Below are 18,916 nucleotides of genomic sequence, written 5' to 3'. Positions count from 1 at the left end.
ATCCAGGCCTTTAATGACCTCTTAGGCACGGCCATCAGCAGTGTGTCTGTCTGCGGAGAGAGTGTCGACCTCGTCAAGAGGTTTACTTACCTCATCGGTGACATTCATATCTCTGGTGACTCTTCCTGTGAAGTCAGTAGACGGACTGGGAGAGCATGTGGGGAGTCATAAGGTCACTGGAAAGGGATGTGTGGCGCTTTCAATATCTATGCAAAAGGACGTAGGTCCAAGTCTTTAGGTGCTTCCTGTTGGTGAGACATGGACACTATCCACTGACCTGAGATGAAGACTGGACTCCTTCATGTGTGTCTCTCTGTGAAATCCTTGGATACCGTTGGTGTGACTTTGTGTTGTGCATGGAGTCCCGAATGAGACACATGACCTGCATTGTAAAGGAGTGTCAGTTACGGTACTATGGCCACGTGGTACATTTCCCTGAGGGTGATCCAGCTCGTAAGATCCTCATCGTTGGGGATCCAAGTGGCTGGACACGGCCAAGGGGTCGCCGAAATAAAACCTGGCTGCAGCAGATGGAGGGTCATTTCTGGAGGGTGGGACTGGACCGCGTGTCTGCCTGGTGGGTTGCCAAACGGGATCCCAAGTTGTTTCATCATGTGGTGGGTGCAGCAACGCGCTGTACCAATGCACGTCACATTTTTAACTTTTTTTTTTTCCCTCAGAGTGACTGAATAGGCCACACAAGATTTTTCGTTTTATTTGTTCATTAATGAAACGCGTACATGATTGGAATGATTTGTGTTTTTAAATGTACCTATTGTTCTTTATTTCATGATAAGTTTGTTAATGAATGTTGTGAGAGGTCGCCCGAACACCATCAGACAAACACCAGCACACTAACACAATGTCTTACTTGTGTTTCTGAGTGGCTGAGTAGTAATTTTTCTCAAGCTAAATAAAGAAAAAACAGAAATTTTAGTGATTGGCAATAATGGATATAATGAAGTTATCAGAAATAAACTTGATGCATTAGGATGAAATGTCAAGACGGAGGTAAAGAACTTAGGGGTAACCGTTGACTGTAATCTGAATTTTAAATCGCATATTCATCAGATCACTAGGACAGCATTTTTTCACTTAAGAAACATAAGTAAAGTTAGACCTCTTATATCTTTGAAAGATGCTGAGAAATTTAGTTCTTAGTCAACTAGATTACTGTAACGCACTCCTCTCAGGACCACCCAAAAAAGATATCAATTGACTGCAACGAGTGCAGAATGGAGCTGCTAGAATCCTAACTAGGAAAAGAAAATCAGAACACATCACACCAGTCTGAGCGTCACTACACTGGTTACCGGTGTCATTTAGAATTGATTTTAAAATACTGCTTATGCTTTACAAAGCCTTAAATAATCTGCCCCATCTTATATTTCAGAATGTCTGACACCTTATATTCCAAATCGTAACCTTAGATCTTTAAATGAGTGTCTCCTTAGAATTCCAAGAACAAAACTTAAAAGAAGTGGTGAGGCGGGCGGCCTTCTGCTGTTATGCACCTAAAATCTGGAATAGCCTGCCAATAGGAATTCACCAGGCTGATACAGTAGAGCAGTTTAAAACACTGCTGAAAACACATTACTTTAACATGGCCTTTTTATAACTTCACTTTAACTTAATCCTGATACTCTGTATGTTCAATTCATCACAATAACAATTCATGGTGTCTCTAAAATCCATACTGACCCCAACTCTCTTTTCTGTTTCTTTTTCCGGTTTCTTTGTGGTGGTGGCCTGTGCCACCTCCACCTACTCAAAGCATCATGATGCTCCAACAATGATGGACTGAAAGCCAGAAATCTACGTGACCATCATCATCAGGTCCTTCCATGAAAACCCTAAATCCAAAGAGGACTGTTTCATTTATGTTAGGTAGATTGCCCAGAGGGGACTGGTCAGGGGGTCTCATGGTCTGGAACCCCTGCAGATTTTATTTTTTTCTCCAGCCTTCTGTAGTTTTTTTTTTGTTTGTTTTTTCTGTCCACCCTGACCATTGGAACTTACTCTTATTCTATGTTAATTAATGTTGACTTATTTTATTTTTTTACTGTGTCTTTTATTCTTCTATTATTCATTATGTAAAGCACTTTGAGCTACTTTTTGTATGAAAATGTGCTATAGAAATAAATGTTGTTGTTGTTGTTGTAAAATCTGGAATAACCTGCTAATAGGAATTCGCCAGGCTGATACGGTGGAGCAATTTAAAACACTGATAAAAACTCATTACTTTAACATGGCCTTCTCATAACTTCATTTTAATTTAATACTAATGCTCTGTATATTCAATTAATTATTACTATTAATGGTGGCTCCAAAATCTGTACTAACCCCTACTCTCTCTTCTGTTCTTTTTCTGGTTTTCTGCGCCACCACCACCTTTTTGTTAGGACCAAATAACTCCATTTTTCTCTCATCAGTCCAAAGCACTTTGTTCCAGAATGAATCTGGCTTGCAAGTCTAATCAATAACTATGTGAATTTCTCCTTGGGATTAATAAAGTATCTATCTATCTATCTATCTATCTATTATATAGTGCCTTTCAGGTATATCTATCTATCTATCTATGTGTATTTTAATTATATAGTGCCTTTCATCTATCTATCTATCTATCTATCTATCTATCTATCTGTCGATTATATAGTGCCTTTCATCTATCTATCTATCTATCTATCTATCTATCTATCGTGCATTAATGGAAGTTGTGCATCGTGACAGGTGCAGGAAACTCCCTTGACAGACGTTAAGTTTTTTAAAAATCGTCGATGGTGGTGAAGGCCTGTCTCTGATTTCTCTGATTTTTACTGTATTTATCAATAGCACCTGACGACCCCGACTCTCTTGATTCACTATCCCCCAATATCTCACTTGTGTTTCTGAATGGATGAATAGTAATTTTCTCAAACTAAATAAGGAGAAAACAGAAATTTTAGTGATTGGCAGTAATGGATATAATGAGGTTATTGGAAATAAACTTGATCCATTAGGATTAAAAGTCAAGACAGAGGTAAAGAATTTAGGGGTAACTATTCACTCGGACCTGAATTTTAAATCACATATTAATTAGATTACTAGGACAGCATTTTTTCAGTTAGACGTCTTATAACACTGCAAGATGCTGAGAAATTAGCTCATGCTTTTGTGTTTAGTCGACTAGATTACTGTAACGCACTCCTTTCAGGACCACCCAAAAAAGACATCAATCGATCACAACGGGTGCAGAATGGAGCTGACAGAATCTTAACTAGGAAAAGAAGAGTCAAGTACATCACACCAGTCTGAGCGTCACTACACTGGTTACCGGTGTCATTTAGAATTGATTTTAAAATACTGCTTATGGTTTACACAGCCTTCAATAATTTGCTCCATCCTGTATCTCTGAACGCCTCTCACCTTACACTCCAAATCGTAAACTTAGATCTTCAAATGAGGGTCTATTTGGAATTCAAAGAGCGTAACCTAAAAAGTTTAAATTTGCCAGGCTAATACAGTGGAGCACTTTAAAAAAACTGCTGAAAACACATTACTTTAACATGGCTTCCTCATAACTTCATCTTAGTTTAATCCTGATGTTCTGTGTATTCAATTAATTATCATTATCATTCCTGGTGGCTCTGTAATCCGTACTGACCCCTACTTTCTCTTCTGTTTTTTTTTTGTTTTTTGTGGTGGCGACCTGCACCACCACCACCTGATCAAAGCACCGTGATGTCCCTACATTGATGGACTAAAGGCCAGAAGTTCACATGACCGTCATCATCAAGTTCTTCCATGTGAACTCTGAATACCATGAGGACTGATTGTGAGATCATTTATGTTAGGTAGACTGCCCAGAGGGGGCTGGGTGGTCTCATGGCCTCAGAACCCCTGCCGATTTTATTTTTTTCTCCAGCTGTCTGGAGTTTTTTGTGTTTTTTCTGTCCTCCCTGGCCATCGGACCTTACTTTTATTCTGTGTTAATTAGTATTCCCTTATTTGAATTCTTATTTATTTTGTCTTTTTTTCTCTTTCTTCATCATGTAAAGCACTTTGAGCTATAATATTTGTATGAAAGTGTGCTCAAGAAATAAATGTTATTGTTTGTAAAACACATGTTTATTACACTCCAAAAGTTCCACACAGCACCAAACACCCCTACACATGGGCTTCTCCAATGGCCATGGGCTGCCTTTCTTCCTCCCGTCGCTGGAGCCTTGTCCACCTCTAGCTCCCCGACTGTAGGAAGGCGGCCCCTTTTATATTCACCCGGGTGGGCTCCTGGTGTGCTGGAAGTGCTTTACGAGCACCCGGAAGCATTCTGGGTGTCCCTGGAATGTTCTTCCTCCACCTGCTCCACTCCCGTGGTCCAATGATTATTCAGGGCGGTTGCCCCCTCGTGGCCCGGGGGACGTATAAGCTGCCTCCCGGTCCTTCCAGTCATCCTGGCTGGGTCTGGCCCCCAGCCTCCTGCCACAATTTTAATATTTTTAAAGTGCCTCCCTCGCGCTCTGACAGTTTAACCTTAATGCAGTGGTTCTCAAACTGTGGAGCGGGCCCCCCTAGTGGGGTGCAAAGTAACAAAAAGGGGGGCGCGAAGATGTGAAAAATAAAACCAAAAGTATGAAAAATACATCTATTGAAACCAAAACAAATTAACTTAAACAACATTCTGATAGTAGAAAAATAAATATAGAGTTAGATCAATGTCGATCAAAGTTAAGTAGTGTCACGCACGCGCGAATAGGAGACCGCGGACGGACCTTAAACCGCTTCGGATGACGTTCGCCAGCAGGGAGTGGCGGGGTACTAACCTTTAACCTTTGCTTTCTTCCAGGAAAAAAGACGCTTCGCCACCATAAGCATTCCTGCAGTACACTTACTTCCGCCCTTCCTCCGCCATCTTTCCTGACGTCATCAGTCCCATCCTCCCTCGCTGTTCCTTCCCAGCATTCCTCCACTTCGGCTCCTCCCTTATAAAATGGCCGCTGACGCCTGTTTGTGTTTATATTTTGACCTGAGTTTTCTTTTTGAATTGTGGATTGTCTACAATATACGGGGCCGGAAAACCCCAAACCTTTATGCTGCTTATTGTTGCTTTTTTTACAGTAGGTATAATAAAATATGCATCTATGATATATCATTAATTAAAAAAGAATAAATTGGTATTAGTGGGCTCCCTTCAAAAAAAACGTTAGGGGGGGCGCGATCAAAACTGTTATGAAAACTCGGGTCGCAAATACTTAAAGGTTGAGAAACGCTGTCGTATGATGAAGTATTGAGAAAGTACTGGAATCGTCCAAAAATTCATTTTCTAGATTTTAATGAATCTCAACGTTTTAGACCTCCCTGAGTCCGAAAAATACCATTTTTGGAATTTGTGTGCATCTGTCTGTCTGTGTGAACACAATAACTTGAGTACGTTTTCCCTTTGGTCAACCAAATTTTTTTGTATTTTGGATTTTATTGATTTTACTAAAGGGTTCACCCCCTGCTCACTTTGCTCACCAGCCACTTTGCATCCCTGCCGCTCGTGTTGTGAAGAGGGGGGCTGAACGCACCCCAAAGAGACACGGTCGCTCTTCTGAAACCCCCTCTTAAATGCTGATACAATGGTAAACAAATATAGCTTTTCATTTTTTTACCTCCTCTTTGCTCGATCAGCTGCTGGATTGCTGCTGCCGTGTCACATGATCTGCATCTCGCACGGCACTTCGAACATTTAAAAGCCTGTACAGCTGCTGTTCTCCTTGTCTTGCAGGTCGTTAAAGTGTCTCAGAGAAAATCACATCTCGACCCAAGATTATTTTATACTGGTGACTGGGAGCCCGAATCGAATCGGGCTACAAATTCTACGTTTGTGAAATCCACATTATTTCTCCAAAGAATTATTTGTTTTTTAAGTCCTTGAAATGATTTTGTTATCATGGCACTGATTTGTGCTTAAAATAGACCTTTACGGCCGATGTAATGAAGAGCTTTCTGTTTAAACGGGGCTGCGAGATGTGAACTCAGCTCTTCGGCACACCTCATTTGATTTTTTTCGGCAAACAAATTTTCCAAACAAACCGTATTGTCCAAATCTAATCAGAGTCGAAGTAATAATTATGTTGCCATAGTCATTTTAGATCTGCCGTCATTACTCAGTTTGCCAACAGATGTCAGAAGGATTGATGCCAAAACCGAACTGCCCAAAGATAGATTTTTGACGTACCAACAAATGGCGATACGCTCTAAATTTCTTACGGTTCCGGAGCTGTCAAAGGGTTTAAGTCAGTCGACTTAAACCAAACCAATGTTCCAAAAACCAACCAAACTTACTGTTATCTGCTTGAACCAACACCGACTTACTATACTCGGCCGTCCAGTGGTGTCACTGAAGCATTCGAACATTCTTAGCCAATAATGCAATACTGCGTCCGCGTTTGCCACGTGATGTTCTAACTGCAGAGGCAGAGTCCCATTGCATGTTTCTAACTTGTATTGAGTCGAGGTATTGACGCGAACACCATACATACGGATAGTATCAAATTATATATACGGATAATAGAGAGTGTAACAATAATGACCACAAGACATTGCGAAGATTTAGGGCAGCCACCCGTATAATTGTTCCCGGCTGCAGAACTTCTTAATGATTAAATCCATGTTCACATGACTCAGTCCAAAACAAAGTAACTCATTATTAACAAGATGGCGGCTTTAAAGGCCATTAAAGGAAGTGATGTCATCAGGACCAGAACCAGAAGTGGCGTCATTGGCTGCCCCAGAGCCGGGCGGGATTTCCCTAGAATGGTCTGTAAGAGATCGAGAGAGAGAATTACTGCACTTTGCCACCCCCTGGTCTGGTGTGGAATTACATGTATTCATGCCCTTTAGTTGGCTCCTAAATACCTGTGTGTGACAAGAGATATATACAGTACACAGTATGCAGCTGTCCTACTCTTTGTCTGTTATTTCCGGCCCCGGGCCTGGTTAAATCTCTTGGCACTCTTGGTTAAGTCTCGTCTCGTGGGATGTGTGTTCTTGATATTTTTTAGTTTATAATTTAACTAGCAAAATACCAGCGCTTCACAGCGGCAAAGTACTGCCTTAAAATTTTTATTAAGAAGAAAATTAAACCTTTTTAAACTGAGGGAACATATACCAATAATTATTTGTTAAGGATCTCTTTGTATACCATGTTGTAATATGACCAAGCTGTGCGCTGAGCTTACTCGTGAGCATGTAACGTACAGTTGGCCATGTGAACAGTAATCTTGTCTCAAATCTCACAGCTTGGATTGCTGCTGTCATAATCGGTTTGAGTTTCATGGTTTGTTTCAATGACGACAGTATTTGCAGGACTTGTGTTGAAGTGACATTCGGCATCTGTCAAGCGTTGTAAGCATACAACCAGTTTCATCGATAACTTCACATCCAGCTTTTGAGAGTTTAAACATTCATAAACATCAAAGTGTCCACTACTGAAATCGTCACCTGTCAGTCTAAGATGTTTAAGAGGCATTGGCGGTTGTCCAAAGGTGTAAAATATTTGGCCATTTCGGTACACTTGAAAGCGACAACCGAACAATTCAGCGGCAGCCATCAACTCACATGCAGATCCATAGGTGAAGCATTTCACTCTTCTAGTGCTCCTGTGTAGTCTAATTATCTCTTGTACCGTCATCAGTCCACACCTTGAACCTGTCCCAGTCATTCAATACATAAGACACAATGTTCCTCCGGATATCAAGAGTGAGCCTGATATGGCCGTGCAATATGTAACACAGAGAATGGAAAAGGCAGGTGCCATCTCCGGGCATGGAAACCACTTGGTAAGTGACAGTTGTTTGATCGATGGTGATCACCTCGATAGACATGTTAATGGGGTACGGTTGGAATGATAAAGGAAATGGGTACCTGAACAATGTAAAGTAAGTCTAAAATACCTACACAATAACTATAATCGTAATAAACGAACAATAAAACAGCGGAGAAGCCGTGGATTAAATAAAAAGGCTGCAGTTATCAGCAGGGAGACGTGAATCCCGTGGCGAAGCAAAGAAGGGAATGTAGAGACTGGAGCGACAGACGGCCTTATATAGGCAGGTAGCCAACAACGTGGGAGGTGTTGTAATGGGGACCCAACGCCGCCTCACACGGTGACCGAGCTGCAGGCTATGGACGTATATATGTACGTAAGTAGGATTCAGTTAGCGCTGGGAACCCGCGTACCAAATTTCTTGAAGATGGGCCCATAAGTAACAAAGACCATTGAAAAGTTCAATATGGCGGCCGACAGTGGCATCATACCACCGAAATAAGTACGTACATCGGTTTCGGTTAGCGCAGGGAAGCTGCCTACCAGATTTTGTGAAGATGGGGCCATAAATAAGAAAGTTCAACATGGCGGACGTTGTCGACCGTTATGACCGTTACGTGTAGAATTTCGAAATGAAACCTGCCTAACTTTTGGAAGTAAGCTGTAAGGAATGAGCCTGCCAAATTTCAGCCTTCGACCTACACGGGAAGTTGGAGAATTAGTGATGAGTCTGTGAGTGAGTCAGTGAGTGAGTGAGTGAGGGCTTTGCCTTTTATTAGTATAGATAAGAATCTGAAAATCTAACAACATCACATTAAAGATTGATAAATTCTGAAAAGAATGATTCCAAACATATACAGTAATCCCTCCTCGATCGTGGGGGTTGCGTTCCAGACCCCCCCGCGATAGGTGAAAATCCGCGAAGTAGAAACCATATGTTTGTATGTTATTTTTATATATTTTAAGCCCTTATAAACTCTCCCACACTGTTTATAAATATTTCCCGCACAGTTATACAGCATAATCCCTTTGTATTCTCTTAGATATTAGGTAAGATTCATTGAAATTATGTATATAAACACACTGTTTATATACAGTAAAACCTGAATATTATTTTAAAGATATTGAGTGTCTCCGATATCACATATGTTACAGCCATTACGATAGACATGCCACCAGCAATAAATACGTACATTGCAACAAAAATAGTATACAGTAAATGTGTGTACAGTGACACTAAACATACGTACATGTACTAAGTACTGTAAGTAGAAAATTAATTATGGTTACTCACCAACAATGACACGATGACTTGTCCGATAACAATGAGTTTTATTTTACTGCACAACAAAGGAGAGCGTTACAGCCCTTAAAGGAGCCTCTTCAGGCGATTGTGTAGCACTGCCGTTGTTCTTCTTCAATCCAAATCCCTAAAGCAGATTCCATCCAGACTATTGCCTTATTACATCCACTTAGAACTTGTTTTGCACCCTGGTTAAAAGGACACGATCTTATATTCCTTTCCTACTTTTTAAATAAAAAGAATCGTAGCCTTCAACAAATCCAAAACGCGTTTACCTTTTGCGTTAACATCTTCCGTTGGCGCTTGGGGCACGGCCCCTGAAGCAGTAGCAGATCATTTTGGAGCCATAATGAAGGGCTTGACTACACACAAAGATAAACACAAAAGAGCACAACTCTTTACACAGAGAAACACGTTGATGCTGAATAAGCGAGACGAGACTTCCTGGTTAACACTGCATTTAGCACGCAGGAACTTAACTGCGTGCTCTGATTGTTTAGCTTCTCAGTCATCCGCCAATAATGTCCCTTGTATGAAATCAACTGGGCAAACCAACTGAGGAAGCATGTACAGGAAGTAAAAAGACACATTGTCAGAACCTGCGAAGCAGGAAAAATCTGCGTTATATATTTAGTTATGCTTTCATATAAAAGATCGAAAGTCAAAGCGCGATATAGCGAGGGATTACTGTATATGTAGATTTTAAAATAAGCCCGAATTAAAGCGTGACATAAAACATGACATAAAAACGTCGCCATTGCACTTTGAGGCATTGGATTATATATAAATAGAGTAGATTAAAATCAAATAACATCCATTATCCATCCCACTATATCCTAAAACAGGGTCACGGGGGTCTGCTGGAGTCAATCCCAGCCAGCACAGGGCGCAAGGCAGGAACAAACCCCAGGCAGGGCGCCAGTCCACCACAGAACACACCCACACACCAAGCACACACTAGTGAATTCAGGATCGCCAATGCACCTAACTAACCTGCATGTCTTTGGACTGTGGGAGGAATCCCACACAGACACGGGGAGAACATGCAAACTCCATGCAGGAAGGACGCAGGAAGCGAACCCACAGATCTCCTAACTATGAGGCAGCAGCGCTACCCGCTGCGCCACCATCAAATAACATTCCATACACATAAGTCAAGTTTTGCCAAAATTGGCTCGATACAAATCAACCCCCACCCATGAGAAAGACAGAGCTAGGCCAGCAGAGTAAAAATAAGCAAATAGACAAATTAATAAATGAATAAAGATAAATGGAGTTAAAGAGGGAAGAGAACCTGCTTCCTCAATTTAAAAGCGTATTCTAAAATGTTACTGAACAGATCTTGCCAAGTTTTGAAAAAGGTTTGCACAGACCCTCTAAGTGTGAATTTGATTTTTTCCCATTTATAGAACATCAGTCGCCCAATGACTTAGAATAGGAGAGTTAGGATTCTTCATGTTGATCAAGATAAGTCTACGTGTTAATAGTGTAGTAAAGGCCATTACACTTTGCTTGTCCTTCTCCACTTGAAGCCCCTCTGTGAGCCCACCAAACACACCTGTTAAATGGGTTAGGAGGGATTGTGATGCCCAGGCTGTCTGAAAGGCATTTAATGATTTTGGTCCAGAATGATGTTAATTTGGTGCAGTGGCCCAGTGAGGCTGGAGCTCGATTACATCGTTCACAGGTTCGATTTTGCCCTGGACACATTTTGGACAATTTTAACCGAGAGAGATGTGCTCGATATATAATTTTGAGTTTATTAATTGTATGCTTTGCTCATATGGAGCTCGACTGAATTCTGCTCATGGTTGCCTTCCACTCCTTTTCTACGCGGTGGTGTGCTGGGGTGGCAGCATAAAGATGAAAGACGCCTCACGCCTGGACAAACTTGTTAAGAAGGCAGGCACTATTGTAGGATTAAAGTTGGACAGTTTAACATCTGTGGCAGAGCGACGGGCATTAAGCAAATTCCTGTCAATCATGAAGAATCCACTGAACAGTGTCGTTTCCAGGCAGAGGAGAAGCTTCCGTGACAGACTTTTGTCACCGTCCTGCTCCACTGACAGACTAAAGAGATCGTTCCTCCCCCACACTATGCGACTCTTCAATTCCACCCGGGGGAGTAAATGCAAACATTAATTTTATTTTAATTCTTTTCATTTTTATTACTATTTAATTTAATATTGTTTCTTTGTATCAGTATACTGCTGCTGGATTATGTGAATTTCCCCTTGGGATTAATAAAGTGTCTATCTATCTATTATATAGTGCCTTTCACTCTATCTATCTATCTATCTACATGTTGATCCGGTACACTGGGATCTTTGAACAGGGACTGTAAAATGCAGAAATGCTGTCCGAGTCCTCACGACTGATCGATTTTTTTTCTGGCATAGAGGGAGGTGAGAGGTGAGGAAAATTGGGCAGGTTCTGTTTAACAAAGTTTCTAATTTGAAGGTAGTGAAAGAAATGTGTGACTGGAAAGTTCAATTTGGAGTGTAATTGTTTATAGGATGCAAAGACGTTGTCTATGTACAGATCAGTGATTTAATCCTGAATGTTTTCCAGACAGGCGGCACGGTGGCACAGTGGGTATCGCTGCTGCCTCGCAATTGGGAGACCTGGGTTCACTGCCCGGGTCCTCCCTGTGTGGAGTTTGCATGTTCTCCCCGTGTGTGTGTGTGTTTCCTCCCAAAGTCGAAAGACATGCAGGTTAGGTGCATTGGCAATCCTAAACTGTCCCTAGTGTGTGCTTTGTGTGGGTGTGTGCCCTGTGGTTGGCTGGCGCCCTGCCCTTGGTTTGTTTCCTGCCTTGTGCCCTGTGTTGGCTGGAATTGGCTCCAGCAGAACCCCGTGACCCTTAGGATATAGCAGGTTGGATAATGGATGGATGAATGGATGTTTTCCAGACATCAAAAACTGTGTACGTTTTAGAGAGGGTGGGAAAAGGCGTTTCTCCTGCAGAGGTGCCACAGATAAAAGCGTCGCTATCTTAAAATACTTCCTACATTGGCTCCATATTCTGAGTGAGTGAAGCACAAACAGGTTGTTAGTATATTGGTGATGGTCAACCAAATTTTGAGTACAAGTATTAGGTACAAAATGTAGATATCTGTCAACTTTTAGGGCGGCATGGTGGCACAGTGGTAGTGCTGGGTTTGCTTCCCGGGTCCTCCCTGGTGCTCCAGTTTCCTCCCACAGTCCAAAGACTTGCAGGTTAGGTGCATTGGCGATCCTGAATTGCCCCTAATGTGTGTGTGTGTGTGTGCACCCTGCGGTGGGTTGGCACCCTGCCTGTGGATTTGTTCCTGCCTTGCGCCCTGTACTGGCTGGGATTGGCTCCAGCAGACCCCCATGACCCTGTGTTAGGATATAGCGGGTGTGACAATGACTGACTGACTAACAACTTTTGAGCTATTTCCGCTAACCAGAACCATGCAGCTGCAGAGTCCGATTTATTCAACTTTACCTTTATAATAATTGTTCCATATATTATTAATGTAATCGATTTGATTTGTTGTCTTTAATGGACATAACATAAAAATCTAATCATTGTCTTGCGGTTTACTCCTCAAATATCCATCCCCATATGGACCACTCCCGAATATTTTTTTTTTTGTAAGAGTGTAGCCAACCTCGACCTCTTAAACACCTTCAGATTGGGTTAATTGGCAATTCGCAACCTGCCGTGTGTGATTATGATGAAACCCTGCGATCAAATGGACTAAGCGGGCGCATTCCTTAAATTAGCAGTGACGGGACATGAGTCATGACACTACCGCGCTTTTTTTTGTTTTTCTTGCCAGCCCACCTAAACAGATGATTTTAAACTCGGTCTGTAAACTTGAGCTCCGGTGAAGGCTGATTCCATACACGATTATTCTTAATGACATTACCGGCTTCGGCAACGATTATCTTTCAATGACATTTGTACTTCTCGCCGTGGCGTTGTACGGACTGACACCCGCTCGCGCTGCCTGCCGTGACCTTGAAAGGCGCTTTAACGGAGGGGGGCTATGAGGTGAAGTGTCCGCTGCACATCGCGGCTGTCTCGGATTTCGCCTTTACGTCAGCTCGAAGTGCACGGCCGTCCAGCGGCGCTCTCTTCGTCTTTTTATGTCTTGATCTTCTTTTTTTTTTTCGTTAAGGAAGTGCAAGGACGACTGGAGGCATTTCTTCGAAATGGGCGGAGAGGGAGAGAGAGAGAGGAAGAGGAGTCGTGTCGCCTGGTCCGACCGAAGCGCCGGCTTCTCCGCCTCCAGCTCCTCCCTGCTCTGACTTCGGCGTGCTGATATCATGTATCATGTATGTTGCCAGCCCCTCGGAACGGGATAGCATGGCTGATTGCGGCTCTCGTATAAAACACGGGGAGTGCGCCGCGCCAGGGTCACAAAGTATCTGATCCGACCGAACGAACGGCCGGTCGCCAAAAGCCCGAAGGAACCTGCGGAGTGGACTGCGAACTTTGACAGCTGAGAGATGGCACACGACTGGGGATACGGACATCATAATGGTCAGGATACGATGATCGCGGTTGAATGAATGAGCGTGAGACCGGTCGCGGTGTGCTTCTTAGTGTTATTGGCACGGCGGGCAGTACACTGTGGGTACGGTACCGTGCCAACTCTACTTCGTTCACTGAACGACTCGAAGGTGATCTTATTTAAATTATTTTTTTCTTCTTTTGGCTCATGCTCCGTTTAAGATAAAGGTGCAGAAACCTATAGCAGCAACAGCCGCAAAGCAGGAGTCCGTCCAGGACGGGACGGTGGGTCATCTTCAAACAATACTTTGTAATAATTCTCGAAGGGGATGGTGGGGGATAAGAGGGGAAACGGGTAAAGGTAGAGGAGACTTCTGCTGATGACTTGTCATCTCGCCTTCCTCGGATTAAGAACGCGTGAAGGTCATTTAGCTGCCAGGGATTTGCGTTAGAGACACGAGAAGACGGCGTCTGCTTACAACATGCTCATTCTTTCTGTATTTCTTCTCTCCTCCTGCTCGCCGACTTTTTAAACAATAGCCGGAAAAAAAAAATCGATGGTTAAAAGTAGTTCAATGGGTCGCTTGAAAACTGCATGGCAAAGGGGGATGTGACAGAGGGGGTTGACAGGAGGACGTTCATCTTTACTGCACATCAAGCCCGACCGCAGAAACGACGATCCTCGGCGCATCTGCACCGTGCATTTCAAACGATACCGTGGGAGTCTGCGGGCTGCGTGAAGGTCATTAAGCCTGCACGATAAGAGCCTCTTCTGCTGCGAAATATTCGGCTTTTATTGAATGAAGATTCTGTTCAGGATAAGCGCGTTTGGAAAACTGAACGGTTGAGACGCTGTCGGAAATGTTCAGTAGTACATAGTGTACGCTTGAACCTGGGTCCGGGACCGGGTGCGAGATGAACTCAGTTTGAAGTTAACACTTTCGGTTGGAGTTTGTTTTTGTTTTTTTCTCCCCTCCTTGCCATGAGACTTTACTTGTATTCTTTTATTAATTAGTGCTCCCTAATTCTATTCTTATTTTTGTATTTTTTTCCCCTCTTCGTCATGTAAAGCAGTTTGAGCTAAAAAAAATTGTATGAAAATGTGCTATAGAAATAAATGTTGTTGTTGTTAGGGGTTCATCCCGTAACTAACAGAACTATGTATGGCAAAGTGAGAGCGTCCGACGCGGAGAAGTCAATTCTCTGATCGCCTTCCCTTTGCAAATGTGTGTTTCTGTCCCGGGGCGGGCGCCACATCTCCGCGCTCCACAACTCTGTCCTCTGGCTGCAGGGTACGAGTGGCTGTTAAGAAAATGTACTCACTTTTTATACAACCCCCACCTCCCTTCTCTCTCAAAAGCGGTTAATACAATTCAGGAGTGACGGGAGTTCTTCCAGCAGGTCATAATTTAAAGTCACCAGTTAACCAAACCTGCAGGTTTTTGGGAAAAACGAGACGCTGGGTCTGTGATACCCCGGCTATAACCACCACACCATTTCGCACCGCTTACTGACCCCAAACTACCCATCCATATTATGAGCCCGATTACTCAGGGTCGCTGGCAGCCTGGAACTTATTTCGGTAAGGTCCGGGCTCAAAGCAGGAACAATGCCTGGTCTGGACACCAGTTTGGCTGGCACAGGGTGAACACACAGACTATCTATCTATATATATATATATATATATAGAGAGAGAGAGAGATACTGTATATCTCACACACAAACACATCAACAGACAATAGAGCGAAGGAAATAAACCTAACCCGCATAGTATGGAGTAAAATCCTGTATGTGAACGGCACTATATCTGTCTACCTGTCTTGGACAAATGTAGCACCTTTTAAACGTGCTTTACTCACAACTCTGTCTTCGAATTGTGGAGTAAACTTTACGAAAGGTGCTATATCTACCTGTCTTAGAATTACATTGTAAAATATTTGAAAGGCTCCGTAGTGGTCTGTCTGGTTTGGACTTATGAAGACAAATCTGTGGATGGCGCTATATTCACCTGTCTTGGAATTAATGAAGAAAAATGTGTGAAGAGCACTATATCTGCCTGTCTTAGAATTATGGAGCAAACTGAAAAGAACTATACCTGTTTTAGAATTATGGATTAAAATATGTTGAAGGAACTATATGTCTTAAAATTATGGAGTAAAATGTGAAAGGCGCTATATCTGCCCCTCTGTATGTTTTAGAATTGTGGATTTAAATTTTGTTAAAGGTGCTATATCTACTTATATGGCTGTCTTATAATCAAGGGGTAAAATATGTGAAAGGATATCAATCTATCCGTTATTAGGTGGCCTTTAACATCTATCTATCTATCTATCTATTATATAGTGCCCTTCACATCTATCTATCTATCTATCTATCTATCTATCTATCTATCTATCTATCTATCTATCTATCTATCTATCTATCTATCTATCTCCGTTTATCCATAGCAGGGTCACAAGGAGCCCGTCTCAGCAAGCATTAGAACCAAGGCAACACAAATTCCTGGTCCCATCACAGGTTGAACAGACACAAACCCACACACACGCGCACGAGCACACTTCAAGGGTCAGTTTTAGCTTCGTTTATCCACCTGCCTGTCCGTCATTGGACTGCGGGAGACATCCGGAGGACACTCGCGCGAATACGGGAAGAACATGCAGAGCGGCAAGCAGGAAGCACCCGGGACTTGTTGTGTGAAGCAGCGTTATCACCGCACCACCTTGCCGCCTGTTATTATTTCTATTTACCGTACGTTATTTTGTATTGGGGTGGAAAAAAGAACGCAATCGCACGCACACCGGGAAGCGAACCGTAGTTTCCGGGCCACCTATTAATATTATTATGGTAGAGCACGGGTTAGCGACATTTTTTGAGCGTTTTGTCTTTGCCCCCATATGACTTAAAAGACGCTTTAAATGAGAGCTTCAGTTAAGGATCGCCAGGTTCTAATCTTCTTTAACCTGACACGCCAGCTCACTCCATCAGGTCTTCTTAAACTGCTCTTCTTTCCGTTTCCCACCCATGGGCACTGGAACGTTTACTGTGGCTGCCCTCAAAAAGTGCGACACACTCCTCCTCGATCCCTGCGTAACTTCACAAGCCATCCCTCTTTCGAGTCCAATCTTAAAACATATCCGTGCAGTCTTTATCAGTAAACGTCCAGTGTATATCCACACCCTACGATAGGCTCGTATTGTTCCTGCTTTGCGCCTGATGATTGCGGGTTAGGCTCACCTGCCATACACAAGCAGATTAAGAAGGTGTGTGTGTGTGTGTGTGAATATCTCCTGTAAACTTCTGATGGTGTTCAATTATTTATACTCTGTCTTCGATTTGAATCATCTGTCTGTGTGTATTTGTTAAATCAATTTTGTAAAATGTCCTTGAGTTTGCGACAAGGCGCTATATTGTTGATATTATTACTTAGTTTGTACTGTTGGCTTTTACTGGGTTTCTTAGGCCATTTTGCCCGATGGTCAGGACTTGACCAAGTGTGTCGGCTGCCAGTTCTTTGAGTTATTTTTAAAGACCTAATGGTTTAGTCCCAAGTGTTCCGACTACGACCGGACTAAAATTTATCATTAAGTAAATAAATGTAATATAAAACACTGTGTGTGCACTGACAGGCACAAATGCTTAATTAGAAGTCTCCCTTATGATCTTCGAATTCGCTTTGGCTCGATTCTTTTCGAAAGTAAAGAAATGAATACAAATGGATAGTAACAGAACATTAAAAGGACCGGAATCGTGCGTTTTGTTACCAACATTATGAATTTGTGTTATGAGGGCAGTCACGTGACAGAAAAATCACTCATAATAAATGTTAATTTTAGTCAAAGAAGTAAAAAAAATAAAACAAAAAGAGGAAGAACGACTAATAGCAGAATAGCAGAAAACTAATACGATCGGTGATCCGCTGAGCCTACAGCTTACACATCATAAAGTTGACTAATTCTGCCACTTCCCTAAACCCGCGTGTAGTGTGATGGCGGTATTGTTCTAGATTTTTTTTTTTCTTGAATTTCTGCTGGGCACGTCAAATTAAACGTTATATCTCTGGTACAAAAAATAGTAAAGAGCTAAACGAAAAACGTTGCACAATTTTGTACTCTTCTGCTATACAACATAACATGGAATTCCAAGGTGGCGCAGTGTGTAGCACCGGTGCTTCATGCCTTGTCGGCTCGAAACCAGCATCTGGTCGTTTGCCTGGTGAACTTTACACTTTCCCCTCGTATCTATGTGAGTTGCCTGGTTATTTCTGTTTTCTTCTTACATCCCCAAGGATGTTTGTTGATTAACTGCAGATTCCAAAAAGCCTCCTTATATGTCCTTAAACAGGCGCTGTGATGGACTGATGGTTAGTGGGGTGCACCTAGTTCTGACCTACTATTATTGGATAAATAGATCGATAGGTAAATAGTACATTATTTTGACATTATTATTAATAGATCTGTGGATTATTATTCGTATCAACCCACTTCGGGTCACAAGGCAGCTAGAGCCTATCCCAGCAAGCCTTAGACACAAGGCAGGAATCATCCGTAGACAGGACGCCACTCTAAACACACACACCACATACATACTGGGGCCAATATGGCAAAGCCAGTCCGCCTCACCTAAATTTCTTTGGAGTGTGGGAGGAAACCCACATGGACTTGAGGAGAACACACAAACTCCATGCAGCATGCACCTGTGACAGGTCTCCTTTTTGAGAGGTGGCAGTACTACCACTGTGCCCTCTGCTGTTATTATTTAACTGGTGTGTATCTGCACTGTGGAAGCAGCCATAGCACCTGCACCTCAGAACAAGTTGTCTACCTGAAGCTAAGCAGGTTTGGGTCCAGCCAGGGCTTGGATGGCAGACTACCTAGGAAAAGCTTGGGTTGCTGCTGGAAGAGATGTTGGTGAGGCCAGCAGGGGGCGCTTACACCCTGTGGTCTTTGTGTGGATCCCAATACCCCAGTGCAGTGACGGGGACACCGTGCTGTAAATCTGGCACTGTCCTTCAGATGAGGCGCACCAATGAGGTCTTGACTCTCTGTGGCCATTAAAGATTCCTGGGCAATCCTTTGTAAAGAGTAAGGTGCACCCTGATGTTCTGGCTAAATTGCCCACCATGACCACAATTATCACTCTGGCCCCCTAATCATCCCCTGTCTCTAATTGGCTATCCTCTCTCTCTCTCTCTCTCACCACCTAACAGCTCATGTGTGGTGAGTGTACTGGCACACAAATTGCTGCCATGGATGCTACACATTAGCGTTTGTTAAAGTGGCTCCTCACTCATTGAAGCACTTTGAGTAGTGAGGAAAAAAGGCCTACATAAACGTAA

The 18,916-nt window shown here is 42.8% G+C and overlaps 1 protein-coding gene across 2 annotated transcripts in view; it reads left to right on the top strand.

The window, feature by feature from the left end:
* The first annotated feature begins 13,416 nt into the window (after positions 1 to 13,416).
* The window catches only part of LOC120530124 (carbonic anhydrase-like), a 69,316-nt gene continuing 63,816 nt past the window's right edge, over positions 13,417 to 18,916 (top strand). The window contains exon 1 of one of the 2 annotated variants that reach the window (XM_039754306.1): positions 13,417 to 13,611. In XM_039754306.1, coding sequence (XP_039610240.1) covers positions 13,578 to 13,611 — 34 coding nt within the window. In that variant the 5' untranslated portion in view covers positions 13,417 to 13,577. The other variant, XM_039754305.1, reaches the window with a different exon arrangement.

This window comes from Polypterus senegalus, chromosome 5 (genome assembly GCF_016835505.1).
Source record: "Polypterus senegalus isolate Bchr_013 chromosome 5, ASM1683550v1, whole genome shotgun sequence".
Classification (NCBI taxonomy): Eukaryota; Metazoa; Chordata; class Cladistia; order Polypteriformes; family Polypteridae; genus Polypterus; species Polypterus senegalus.
The sequence above is the reverse complement of the archived record's forward strand: the minus strand, read 5'-3'. Positions and strand labels throughout refer to the sequence as shown.